Genomic DNA, 13,674 nt, shown 5'->3' with positions numbered 1-13,674 from the left:
AGATCCTAGACCCTGAACTTCATCCCTTGGAACCCCCCAGTTCTAGAGGGAGAAAATCAAAGTCTGGGCGTATCTTCAACTCTGGAAGCTCTCAAAGAAAACAACCAATAACTAGAGCAAATATTAGCAACCTTTGGAGAACCAAGTTTAGATCACTTTCTTCTTGAAAAGCCCCTTTTTAAAGAGTTCAACGAGCACTCCAGCATAGTTACTATAGCTCACTGTCCGAGAGAGATGAAGCTTTAATCTCTGATTCTGAACAGCATGGGAGACAACACTCCCCCGACAACCACAGTGAGCCCATATAGAAGTCAAGCTCAGACACCCCAGGTGGGAAAGGGGAAAAGTCTGTTAGCACAACCAGCACAGGATTTGGACTTGATGAATCTCATCATCTGGAACACGAGAGGAGCCAATAGTGCGAGTTTCCACAGGCAATGTGAGGCTATGGTCAAGACCCATAAACCTGCAATGCTTGTCCTTTTGGAAACTATGATGGTTGAGCACAAGGCTCATACTGAAACCCTCAGGTTTGATGCTCAAGTCCAATCCAGTGCCTCAGGCATGAAGGATGGTATTGTAGTTATGTTGAAAGAAGAGTTTCTCAAGCTGAATAGCATTTCTATCACAAATCAAGGAGTCCATGTTATGGTAAAGGTAATCCCTGATCCCAAACCTTGGCTTTTCTCTGTTGTTTATGCTAGCCCAGACCTTAGTACTAGGCTTTCTCTTTGGGAAGAGCTCTGTCAACTAGCCCAATCCCACAATGAGGATTGGCTAATTGGTGGAGACTTCAATGAGGTACTCAGCTCTAATGAAAAACTTGGAGGGAACTACCCATCCCCAAAAAGAATTCTTGAGTTTAGACAATGCCTTGATAACTGTAGTATGATAGATTTAGGCTACAAAGGTTGTAAATATACCAAGACTAATAAAAGGCATCGTAATAGACAATGCCTTATTTTGGAAAGACTTGATAGGTATGTAGCCAATGACTCTTGGATAAAAAGATATCCGGAGTCAACAATGACACATCTACCCAGAACCAAGTCTGACCACTGTCCCCTCCTCCCCGCCCTCTCCAATCAGAGGTCCCCTCTAATAGCAAACCCTTTAGATTTGAACCTATGTGGTCCAGTCATCCATCCTTCAAGGACCTTCTCCATAGGTGCTTCACCCCCACCCCCCAATAGCCTCTCTCAAGCCATTAATACCTTCTAAAACAAGGATACTATCTGGAACGCTAAGGTTTTTGGGAACATCTTCAAGAAAATGAATAAAATTCTTACAAGGCTAGATGGAAACCAAAAATCCCATCACTACCGCTATAGTGGCTTCCTCTAACAGCTTGAGAATGACCTGCTTTGTGAATATAAGGGTCTTCTTCAAAATGAGGAAGATTTCTGGAGAATCAAATCCAGAACCAACTGGCTCTCCCATAAAGATGCCAAAACCTCCTTTTTCCATGCCTCTACCCTCACTAGGAGGAGAAGAAATAAAATCACCTTTATCTTGGATGAGGCTGACAATAACCTCCACCATGAGGAGGATATCACCAAGCACATCCTCCATTTTTACATGAATCTCTACACCATTGACCACCCCTTCTCTTACCTCAACAACCTGGAACCCAACAATGGGAGCCCATGCCAACTCTTTGACCAATTGCCTAAGCTGGATGATCCCCTAAGAGATATTGAGATCCAGCTAGCTCTGAAATTCTTTAATCCTTTCAAAGCCCCGGGGCTTGATGGTTTACACCCCATGTTCTATCAGAAATACTGGAACATAGCTGGGGCCAAAATCGAGGCTTTCTGTAAGGAGGTCTTCACCAATTCAACTATGCCTCCTAATACCAACACTATCCTTCTTTGCCTCATTCCCAAGTGCAACAATGCCACAGCTATGAAAAACTTCAGATCCATAGGACTCTGCAATACTAACTACAAGTTAGTCACCAAAATTATTGTCAATAGAATTAAACCTCTTTTCCCCCATATCATTGGACCTAGCTAAGCTAGCTTCGTTGCCACTAGAAGAGCCAGTGATCATGCCATCATTGTTCAGGAATATATCTCCCATTTCAGGAAAATGAAGGGTAAAAATCTCAATATGATCCTTAAAATTAACTTAGAGAAAGCCTTCGATAGGCTAGAATGGTCATTCATCAGGAGTACTCGAATTTTCTTCATCTTCCCTCCCAGATTGATCCAGCTTATTATGTCTTGTGTGTCCACCAGCTCAATTTCCATCCTTGTCAATGAAAAGAAAACCCCCTTCTTCCATCCCATTAGAGGCATTAGGCAAGAGGACCCCATGTTCCCCTACCTATTTATCCTTTCTATGGAAAGCCTCTCCAGAAGCATTGACAGAGTTGTCACCTCTAAGGCTCTAACCTTAATCAGTATAACAACTGGTGGCCCAAAAATCTCCCATTTGTTCTTCTCTGATGACCTAACCCTTTTCTCTAAAGCCAACCAGGATAACTACACTTCCATCAATAACATTCTCATCTCCTTCTGCAACCAATCTGGTCAGAAAATAAACCACTCTAAATCCAAAGTCATATTCTCTAGAAACTACTCCACTGTCACCTCCTCCGGCTAAAGCCAGCTAGAATTTTAGCAAATATTTGGGGTATCCAATCTTTAATAGGAATCCTATCAATAGTGACTTCTAATTAGTTCTAGACAAGATGCAGAACAAGCTCTCTAGCTGGAAAACCAAACATCTTACCATAGCCAAGGCCACACTGAGCAGTATCTCTACTCATATCATGCAATTACTTAAGCTCTCTTCTAAAGTCACTGAAAGCATAAACAAAATTTAGAGGGACTTTTTATGGGGAAGCACTGGTGATAAGAAGAAACTTTATCTCCTCAGCTGGGATACCATTACCAAAAAGAGAGCTCAAGAAAGCTTGGGCCTCCACAAGGCTAAGCTCTAGAATAGAGCCCTTTATGCCAGCCTGGGAGACCATATCCTACATTTTTTTCCAATGCCCCAATGCTACTCTCTTCTGGAATCACCTGAGCCTCTCTAGTTTCTCCCTTATTGGTGCTGACCTCCACAACCTGAATAGCTCAAATTGGATGGACTTCTAGATAGCCTCCTCCAAAAAGAACTACAACCACACCCTAACTTGGAAGGATCTCACTGACTACTGCCTTTGGAATATCTGGCTCACCAGGAATAATAATCTATTCAGAAAAAAGACACTGCCCCCATGATCACGCCATTCAGCTGGCTATAGAATACCATCTTCTTGTCAAGGGTCAACCTTCAAACATGGATCCTAAAGTCCCTATACAAGTCAAGTGGGAACCCCCTCCAACGAGAACTCTTAAGTTAAATATTGATGGATCAGCTAATGCCACTCCTAGATCTGGAGGGATAGGGGGAGTCTTTAGAGACCACTCAGGTAGATAGAAATTGGGCTTTCATGAGCACATTCCTCACACCAAACCCCCTCATGGCTGAACTTCTTGCACTTCGCAGGGCCTTCTCCTAGCCAATGGCCATGGGTTTAAACCCATGCAAATTGATACTGACTGTAAGACCATGATTGACATGCTTATATCTGACCACACCCTCTATTACAACCTCCTTTGTGAATGCAGATCATTAATGTTGGAGCTGGAAGCAGCGATGTCGATGCACGTGTTTAGGGACACTGATGTGCTAGCAAAAGTAAGAGCGAGAAGCGATTTTTTGGAAGCACAGTGTTTGTTTGTGCAGTAATGGAAGCAGACATACAAGGAACTACTTTTACTTGACAAGTAAGACAATCATCTATTAACCTACCAAGCCGGGATGTGGCTGGGACTGTTATTTTGTCTAGTCATAACATGACTACTACGACTATGTCTAACGTTTGATTTAAGCAATCAACTACCCATCCTTTAAACCAAAAAGAAAAAAGTAACAACTATTTTACATACACATATATACATGCCCTTAGATACACCTATATAAAGTAACTACTTATATCTCATAACATATTGTTCCATACATTTAAGATGATCAATTTTTCTCTCCCTTGGATTTGAGTCCAGTCCCTAAAGTCCCCCAAAAATCTAGCAAAAATGGCACAGCTCAACATCCAAGCCTTTGTTGGCATTCTCACAAATTCCTTTCATGTGGTTCCAGTGCGGGAAATCCAAGGAATTCAAACACTTGCTTCTCAGTATCAAACTTCAAGCTCGCACTACCTTTAGTCTGTGCAGTAAACGTCAAATTACACCAACATGAAAGTGAAGAGAAAAAGAAAGACAGGACAAAGCGAAACATATGTTGCACAACCACAAATGCAAACTATATACCCGTTTTCCATCGGAACCATGAGTAGCAGGATATAGCCCAGTATCATCTAAAAGGAAGCCCTTGGATTCTGCTAATAATCTAAGCCTGTAAAAGACAATTGCAATATGAATTTGATTATAGAGAAGTGGCTGAAACGAACACCTGGGTAGCGAGTTAACGAAGAATACCTTCTATTCAAGACGTCATTTCCCGTCCATGCTATCAGTCCAAATGCATATATCTCTCTTGGATACACCTGACAACAGAAAGCGAGAGGTTGCAACTTTTACATACTCATGTATGATGCAGGTTATCCAACAGCATTGAATGAACAAAAGTAGATTCAGATCTTATACTTGCCATATAACAAAAGTTGTCAACAGTTAAAAGGATTTGAACGAGAATGAGAGAAAAGCTAGTATTGCGCTACACTACTTTTCTCTGGTTATTTTTCAGTTTATTCTCAAGAACGAACACGTTGGTGATATTCAGCATTTCATATATCATAAATAGAATTATTTTTTTGGAAAAAATAATTGCAAACAAATCCAGATCTCATACTTGTCATCAATAGAATTGACCACTACATCTGTAAAGAACCAAAACTATTGTGGAACAAGGATATGCACTCATCTTACTTGTGATAAACTGAAATGACCACTAAACAACCAAAAATATCTGACAAATGACGATCATTGCTTGACCAAACAAATGACATCTCATCAGTATACCTTAAAGTCAACGCGATGTCGCAATTCTCTACCAGGATAGGTGCAGAGGCCAAAATATGTATCAACTCCTGAATCTGTACCCTGTGACCATATGATACATTACTTCATTTTGGCAGTTGACAAGAATTAAGATTTTGTTTAGTTTGACATTCGATCAAGAAAAGGATTTAAAGAAGATAGAACTATAGATATTAGAGTTCATTTAATTTCTTAGAGAACACCATGAAAACTACAGCCTCACCCATAAAATTGTCTGAGCAGAAAGCATACTTTGAATAGCATATCTATCAAATGAACAAAGCAAATAAGTGAAATCACATTACATTCTGTTTAAATCCCAATTATCGCTTACAATCTAGATAGTAGTAAGAACTGAAGGTTGGAGTAAACTTAGCTTGACGCTACTAATTTTTACAATTGCATTGTCGTAGAGCTTGATACCACTATGACAAAAGAAAGGCACAAAAGATGAAACGTGCCACCAAGCTTTGGATTGACAAGGTATATTATCCGAGATTTGGATACACAAGGTTACCCATAGAAGTGGAGTTCATATAGTTTACTCCTCAATGCAAAGAATGCAACGAGAACAAAATATACTGTTCAAGTGCACCTAAGTAGACACCTGAACTTTAATAAAAGGGAGAATTAACGAAAGGGGCAAGTGGAATTTCAAAAGTTTCAGTTGAAGAAAACATAAAGCTCAAAATGAAAGGATGCTGAGAACGTGATTAGTAAAGAAACATGAAGAGGACAGGTTGTAAACTGAAGATAAGTAATTACCTCTGTGCTATGAACACTGTAGACCAAATCTTCTCTCAAAAACTTCATGTCCTTTAGACGCTTTACAAACTTAGGAAGAAAGCCTATATGACTGAAGGAATGAAGCCAAATTATTATATTATTCAAGTCTGAAATGAAATTAACATGAAAAGGAGATTAATAACGATATTTTAGATATAAGCACAAATACCACTGGGAATCAGCAAGCGAGCCAAGCAGAAACAAGTGACCGGGCGGGGGTGGGAGTTGGGGAGAGGAAAAAAGAACCACCAAGCACTGGAAAAACTCTAATGCTATTTCATGTAAAGTTTAAATGGAATATTTGTGAAGAGAAACATGGACTGGGTTCCGGATTCTGATAAAAAGAAACCCCACTGAACATAGGTGGAAAGCTGCAGCGCTTTGAACATTTAAATACCAGAAGGCATAAACATCAAACTTCACCAGCAACCCCACGAAAATATACTTTTCAAAACATGTAATATACAGAAAATTTTTATGTCATCTTTTATTATGAAGAGTACGATGTTCCAGGTTTTCTCTATAATTTATGAGAGAAGGAATCAAAGTTCAAAAGTGGTTTCGTGCTTCCTGTAGAATTATCCGTCAAACAACCTTCACATTTCATAGAGAAAAGCTAACTGTCTAAAAGAAATCTATGTGAAAGATAAGCCATACATTGGGATATGAATACCTAAAGAAGAAGTAAAACCAGCACACACTTGAGATCAGCCAACTAAAATGGAAGGCCTTCGAGATTAGCTGGGGGTGGGCCTTACCTTTTTCCATCAGGATGAGTAATAACAATGTCCATATCACCACAAGAAGCCTTTCCACGTCTGTATGATCCTCCACACACAACAATCACCTGAAGCAAGGGATTCAATATGTAAAGGTTACATGTTCTCTTTAAAGTAAAATCAAATGTACTTCTCAAAACAAAAATAAAATAAGAAAGAAAAAAGGCTGTGTTCTTGCTCTGACACTTGGACCTTAATGGAATAGGTAAACAAGTTTCAATATGTGAACTTTATCAAGTAAAAGACAATTCCAGTAGTTCTTGAGGATACTCAACAAACTAACGAGTAAATAAATAAGCCGACAAAGATAAACTGGAGTTGCTGCAGAATTTACATGTATTGTTCTTCCTCAAGTACAGCTGGTTTTTGTAATTCTAACTTCTGTCAAGAAGATCAACAAATTCATGACCATATCGATCAAAATAGAGTTATACATCCAGATATCTTCATAAGAGAGCCAAACCGAAGTGATTGAATTTCCCAAAATTGTAAAAATGCAAAGCAGTTCACTGCTGTTCTTTTCCCCACTTAAGAAACAGATGTTAATTTAAAATTTTGAGTTACTTCCCAAACTGAATAAAATCTAGCTAGTAGTATACATCTTCAAGAAAAATTATCAATACAATAACTTTTTCGCAATAATCTTTCTATTCATGCTTATTTGTATGAGGAGCATCAATAATTGTAGGCCTTCAATTCCATTTATTGTCAAATACGTTCAAGCTTCTAAGCATTTCTTTTTTTCCAAGATTGGAATGAGCAATTTTCAGCAATTGGCACATTAACACATACATCAAAGCGTTAGCCAAAATGCAAAGATTCTCAGAGGAATCCGAGGTTTCAGCAGCTGGACAGGAGTTAGACGGAGAAACTCCTGTGATCAGATATGGGGGCTAGGTAGACAAGAAGATGAAGAATAGAATTCAATAGAGAAACTGTAGTATCATTCAATTGATGACTGAATCTGTACTGGTAAAATGCCTTCTATAGGAAATGAGAAAGAATCTATTTGCTTCCAGCTCCTAACTAATTCAACAGCCAGTAACTAAATTGCTGATATGCCAAAGATAACTAACTTGATCAGCTGATTCATTTTTGTGTAACAGTACCCCTGTTAGTGTCTACATTCTTCTATGGTCCAAGAACCGTAAGATCTGATACCAATGTTAGCCAAAATACAGGGATTCTCAGAGGAATCCGAGGTTTCAGCAGCTGGACAGGAGTTTTATGCAAATAACTCGAGTGATCAGCTATGGGGGCTGGGTGGAAAAGAAGATGAAGAATAGAATTCAATAGGGAACCTATGGTATGATCAATTGATGATTGAATTTGTAATGATACAATGCCTTTCATAGAAATGAGAAAGGATCTATCTGCTAACCGCTCCTAACTAATTCAACAGCCCATAACTAACTGCTGATATGCCAAAGCTAACTAACTTGATCAACTGATTCATTTTTGTATAACGCAAAATGGCATTAACACATACATCAAAAGGAGTAGGTGAAGCACCACAATTTTTACATGAAAGTAACGCTTAACAAGTAATTGAACAAAAGTCATACACCGGGCAAAATTTCTTCTCCAACTTTCTGTAGCAGACGTTCCATCTCTTCAACCTACATAATCAAGCTTTACTGTTTAGAAAAACCAGTAAGTACTTATGATTGAGAGAACTGCAGAGCATAATAGGCTACCTCATGCCGCGGAATCCTGGTTTGGATGTCATCAAAATATTTCAACCCCAACCTTTGAGAATGAGTCAATGACTCCTCATTTCTAAAGTCATCAAGAGTTCGGTGTCCTTTCTCATAAAGTTTTAGAGCAGTGGATGGACCAATACCCCAAACCTCTCCAAATAAGCTGATTGTTTTTACCTGTGAAATCATTATAATGTTAGAATGAGGGCTTCAATTTTTTCTTGCTTTAGGCAAGCCGTCCTAACACTGGCAGGTTAAAAGCTGAAAAAGTATCTTCAATTTTGTGAGTGCAATTTCCGCTCTCCTAACGAATGCTATAGAGCACTTGAATGTGCTCCAACCAATTTTTGAAAAAAACAAGAACTCGCAATGCCTAGGTTAAATTCCTACTACAGGGAAATTAAGTCAATAAGCTTTCCAGAGAGCAATATTTGGCAGCCATAAATAAATAACTTACAGTAAAATAAGCTCTTCAGCTCCAAAGTACTTTAGAATAACCAAACAAAATGTTTGAACGTATATGACGCTTACACTGTTTTTTCTTCTCTATAAAAGATACGAAAAAGTTTCTCGGTTCAATTCCTTCCATATGTAAATCAGCACGAGGATACAGAAACAGAAGAGGAACAAAATATACAAACATGAAGTATGCCAATAAGGCATAATAGCAGGATTTTGAAAGCTTTTGACTTCATTTTAACATATTAGCAAAGATTGATGATTGAGCCAGAGACCAATAACATGTAGAGGCAACACGCGCGCACACACATAAAAAAATAATAGAGCAAATTCAGAAAAGATTGCCAGATTCTGTCTTCACAAATCACTACTACAATGCAAAGAAGTTCCACATTGTGCAATGATTATACATAAGAGACTTGAGCGACTGCTGAAATATTAAGAGTTTTTGACCAGAAACATCCTCATAACAGCACCTTTTCATCATTCTCAAAGTGTTCCAATTTAGATAGCTTCCCAGTGGTCAATATCTCCTGAATCTGCAGTCAAACAACTATATCCTTTTATCCGGTAGCTTTAGCCATAAACTAGATTCATGAGTACTCATAATCCAGAAATTAAAATTCAAGAAAGTAGTTTAAGGGATAATTAGTTCTGCGTAATCGTGTGAAATAAATATCTCTCTAGTAAAGTTCTAAATAGAAGAATTCACTTACATGATCTTGCATCGACTTTCCAATACCGGGTAGGTGCTTAACCTGGTCCATGCTCTCAATTTTGAATGGCAATTTCTCAATAACTGGTATAGCTTTATAATAGCTGAATGATCTCCGATCATCACCCAGGGCTATAATTAACTATCAGTCATCATCTCATACTTTGAAAGCTCAAACTTCCAACTCAAAGGCATTCACAAGAGAGAATCTAGAAAAATAAATCATATGAAAAGATATTCCACCTCTATATATGTTGATAAGCTTCCCAAATATCTGAGTGATATTTCGGTTTAGATCCGGAGGCTTATACAGTGAAGACGAGTCTAATGTTCCAACCTGGTCAAAAAAATGGTCGAAATAAATATGACTCAGGTAACCACATGGTAACAGATGTACTTCTGGCATGTACTTCTGGCTCAGGAAAACATATTAAGCAAGGGCAATTTGCTGCTGAACTTACGGGCTTATTATGAGAATCAATGGCCTCAGAACTCATCACTTCTGGGCTTGAAGAGCGTGATGCGAGTGAAGAGGCACTTTTAGCATCTCGCGAGTCATCTATAGCATGGTCTTTAGTGTCATTCATGTATCTTGGGCTTGAATTTTTGGCATCTTCAGCAGATATTCGACATTTCTTTAGTGTAACTCTAGAATGACCGTCATTATCAGTTTTAGGACTAAGGGACTCTCCTCGTCCTGATTGCAGGGACAAGACATACAAATCCTCAGATGCTTTTTCTCCTTTTACCAAGCTGTCCTCTAGCCACTGATATGCAAGAAGTTTCTATAGAAATCCGAAAAACAATCACCAAGATAGTTAGAAAAAAAACGTATTTTAGAATCAATCACTTGAAACATCATCTATCAAACATACGGTTCACACATTTAGTGTAAAACAACATGTTTAGGTCACTCATGTTGGGTTCGAAATCAATATGGCACCATGCGGAAGCTTATATTTGCAAACCATATAATCAGATGACAAAGAAAACTATTTTAAAAAGCATATTATTGATATGGTTTGGCCAGGCGACCTACATATTTAAAAAGCATAAAACCCGCTATTACGTTTTTTTTTTTAAATATGAAGAAATATTCTCAATTTATAGAGGTACAAAATTTTTTCTCCAAAAAAGAGTTTAGCCAAATATGGAAGAGTTTTATATTTTTTTTTTAGGAAATGTAAAAGTAATTGTGGTATACTTTTATCTTCCTTTCAAGAAAAATAAAACTCAAATTTGATAAGAAAATCAAGGTAAAAACCCTGACAACTGAGGCCCATTGAATATGAAAAGATATCAGAAATTCGTAAATATATGACGAAAATTATAAGCCACTCCTAAAAGGTTAGCAGTAATATAGAGGAATTTCAGAATCCTCAACTGTGCTGAAATACCACAATGGTACTTTAAAGCAGCTTATCAAAAAAGATTAGTACTTTGAAGCAGCAGGATAAGAATGGCAGCAGCAAGAAAGATGATAAACCTTACAAACAAAAACCATATTTTTGGAAAGCATTGAAATTTGAAGAATCCAAGAAAGCAATGAATCAAGAATAACGATAGATTGGAATCCAACTAACCAACAGGTTGAAGGTATATTCACGGATAGAACTGGACATGCTAGAAGCAAAGTGTCATTTAATCAATTATCACAAGAATTTTTAAAATGGTCAGCCAAAAATGAGGTGAGTGATAGCTACATACATTCAACCCAATCTCAGAAGATAATCTACACGAATGACTTTTCTTTGTTAAAGAGAATTGCTTCAATAGTATCTCAATTAACACCTCCATGTTAACTTTTGGGGCAGCTCAATGATTTGAAAGTTCTAATATGACTCATAGAAGCATAATAAAGAAATACAAAGACCTGTTTAACTATATCAACAACTACTACTAGTATACCTCAGCCCCAAACTAGCTGTTGGTTATATGAATCCTCATATCTATTTTATGAAAAATTACTAACACAAATTTATCATAACAAATTTAACTATAGCTACTACTAATGATCAATCTTGACTAGCTTGGAATGGCTATATGAACACACAAATATCAATTCCATTCCATTTGGACACATTTATTCTTTTATACTGCTCTAAACAAACTTGAAAAAAGCTCTTAGTACGCAGTAGACACCAGTCCTGATATAATTGTACCAACAAGACTAATAGCCTGTTTCGCGAAGCTTCTAAATCGACTTACTTTGGAAAGTGTTTTCCAAAAATGCTTTTCAAAATAATAATTTTGGTGCGAAGCTGTTTGTGTGTGACCAATAAATTTTTAAAAAATTTTGAACCGCAACTAGTGTTTAGGCCAAGCTTTTTAAAAGTATCCTTTTCTCAAAAATGCTTTATAGAAAAAAAAAATTAGCATATGAAAAACAGTTTTAGCTGCCCTCCAAAAGCACTTAATTTCTCCCAAATGCTTGAAAAAGCCTCCCTTTTTGTTTTTTAATAAAAGTAATTTTTGGGAAAAAAAAAAACTTTTTGACCTGCCAAAAACTTGGCCAAACAGACTATAAGACCCATTTAACCATATAACATAAAAACAACATAAAAAGTCTCATTTTAATTAAAAAAGTCTCAACTATAAAGAGACAGCAAAGCATAAGAGTTAATAAAGCTCACAGTTTTGGATCGAATGAGACGTTGTTTATCAAGTTTCTGAAGAAGCGAATTTGCATCCATTGCAAAAACATGGGTCAGATTTTTACTAAACCGGTCTTCTAATTTAGCCCCCATTTGCACCAATTTCTGCTTCCATATCTACAAAAACAAGAAGAAGAAAAAAATAGCATTCAAACAATTAATCACTCTGTTTCAACTTGTTTGGCCTACTTTCCTTTTCAGTCAGTCTCAATTCAAAAAGAATGCCTGTTTCTTTTTCCGGCAACTCTTTAGTTTCAACTATGACGAGAAATATTTAAGACCACAAGTTGGTGCATTTAACATATGTTTAACCTAAAACCATTAAGATTGAAACAGACGCAGTAATTTTTCTTTTTAAAAAAGGAAAATATGAAGAGAGAAGAGAAGTGTTGGAACCTGTAAGCGGCGGGATTGAACACCGGTATCGATCAAGAAGACAATCATACCGGAAAATATACCATTTGGATCAGACGGTGGAGATTTATCCTTCTTTGGCGCCATTATAGTACAGTACAGTGTAAGTAAAAAAGTTGAATACAGTTTTGATGTCTTCAGATAGACGCTAGAAAGAAAAGATCCAGTATATATTCCCCTTTTATACTACTTATTAATAAGAGTGAAGAAGCAGCCAGCTTGTGTCACCATGCCTGCTCTTCAGCTGCTTTAGGTGTTCGGTAATTTTAGTATATTATTCTTAATTAATTATTTTAAATTATTTATATATAAAATAATTAATAATATTTAATTACTATTCTTTTTGTTTTATTTTAATTAGTTTTTATTGATTTGACACGTTTCTTAAGAAATTATTTAATAAAGACTTATTTTATTAAAATAATCCTATTAGTTATACATTAAAAATATGAATTTGAATAAATATATTTTGTTTAATTATTTAATATTGAGGGTAATATTGGAAGAACATAATAAAATTCTCTTGATTTCATAAAAGAATAGCTAAATTGAAACAAATATTTTTAGAAAGAGGGACAATTAAAATGAAACGAAGGGAGTACTATTAATAAAGTGAAGAAGCCTGCACCTCTTCATCAACATATTTGCTTTTTCACCTGTTCCATAATTTTACTATATTATCCCTAATTAATTATTTTAAGAAATTTATATATAAAAAAATTAATAATATTTAATTAAAAATTACTACTATTAATAAGAGTGAATAAGCAGGCAGCTCTTTGTCAACATGCCTGTTTTTTTATCTGCTTCAGCTGCTCCGTGATTTTACTATATTATCCTTAATTAATTATTTTAAGTAATTTATATATAAGAATTACTACTATTAATAAGAGTGAAGAAGGAGGCAGCTCTTCGTCAACATGTCGGCTTCTTTACCTGCTTCAGCTATTTCGTAATTTTACTATATTATCCCTAATTAATTATTTTATGTCATTTATATATAAGAAAATTAATAATACTTAATTACTAATATTAATAAGAGTAAAGAAGCAGGCAGGTCTTCGTCAATATGCCTGCTTCTTTACCTGTTCCGTGATTTTACTATATTATCCCTAA

General features: G+C 36.5%; 2 protein-coding genes across 3 annotated transcripts; one reads left to right on the top strand and one right to left on the bottom strand.

The window, feature by feature from the left end:
• Positions 1–264: 264 nt before the first annotated feature.
• Positions 265–1,221, top strand: LOC124888831. Its single transcript, XM_047400119.1, has one exon. It carries the CDS (start codon positions 265–267, stop codon positions 1,219–1,221), a length of 957 nt encoding a protein of 318 aa, XP_047256075.1.
• A 2,657-nt stretch (positions 1,222–3,878) lies between these two features.
• Positions 3,879–12,812, bottom strand: LOC107847760 (DNA polymerase lambda). Of its 2 annotated transcripts, XM_016692232.2 has the most exons (14): positions 12,541–12,811; positions 12,124–12,261; positions 9,952–10,275; positions 9,734–9,827; positions 9,492–9,622; positions 9,252–9,314; positions 8,314–8,493; positions 8,182–8,235; positions 6,596–6,684; positions 5,817–5,907; positions 5,034–5,114; positions 4,491–4,558; positions 4,323–4,407; positions 3,879–4,218 (listed from the first exon to the last, which is right to left on the bottom strand). In XM_016692232.2, exons 1-14 carry the CDS (start codon positions 12,643–12,645, stop codon positions 4,123–4,125), a joined length of 1,599 nt encoding a protein of 532 aa, XP_016547718.1. In that variant the 5' UTR covers positions 12,646–12,811; the 3' UTR covers positions 3,879–4,122. The 2 variants fall into 2 exon arrangements, with proteins under 2 accessions (XP_016547718.1, XP_047255590.1); XM_047399634.1 differs by lacking the exons at positions 3,879–4,218; positions 4,323–4,407; positions 4,491–4,558; positions 5,034–5,114 and adding an exon at positions 5,174–5,317 and having other exon boundaries at positions 12,541–12,812.
• Positions 12,813–13,674: the final 862 nt, after the last annotated feature.

The sequence above is a fragment of the Capsicum annuum genome, chromosome 11, assembly GCF_002878395.1.
Source record: "Capsicum annuum cultivar UCD-10X-F1 chromosome 11, UCD10Xv1.1, whole genome shotgun sequence".
Classification (NCBI taxonomy): domain Eukaryota; kingdom Viridiplantae; phylum Streptophyta; class Magnoliopsida; order Solanales; family Solanaceae; genus Capsicum; species Capsicum annuum.
This window is presented reverse-complemented; position numbering and strand designations above follow the sequence as displayed.

Excerpts from the sequence above, each read along its gene's own strand:
- LOC124888831 (XM_047400119.1), top strand. The coding sequence starts at position 265 with ATGGGAGACAACACTCCCCCGACAACCACAGTGAGCCCATATAGAAGT.
- LOC107847760 (XM_016692232.2), bottom strand. The coding sequence starts at position 12,645 with ATGGCGCCAAAGAAGGATAAATCTCCACCGTCTGATCCAAATGGTATA. Across the intron at positions 10,276-12,123 it reads GTCTCATTCGATCCAAAACT|AAACTTCTTGCATATCAGTG; the intron begins GTGAGCTTTATT and ends GGATTTCTATAG. Across the intron at positions 5,115-5,816 it reads ACAGTGTTCATAGCACAGAG|GGTACAGATTCAGGAGTTGA; the intron begins GTAATTACTTAT and ends ATATGGTCACAG.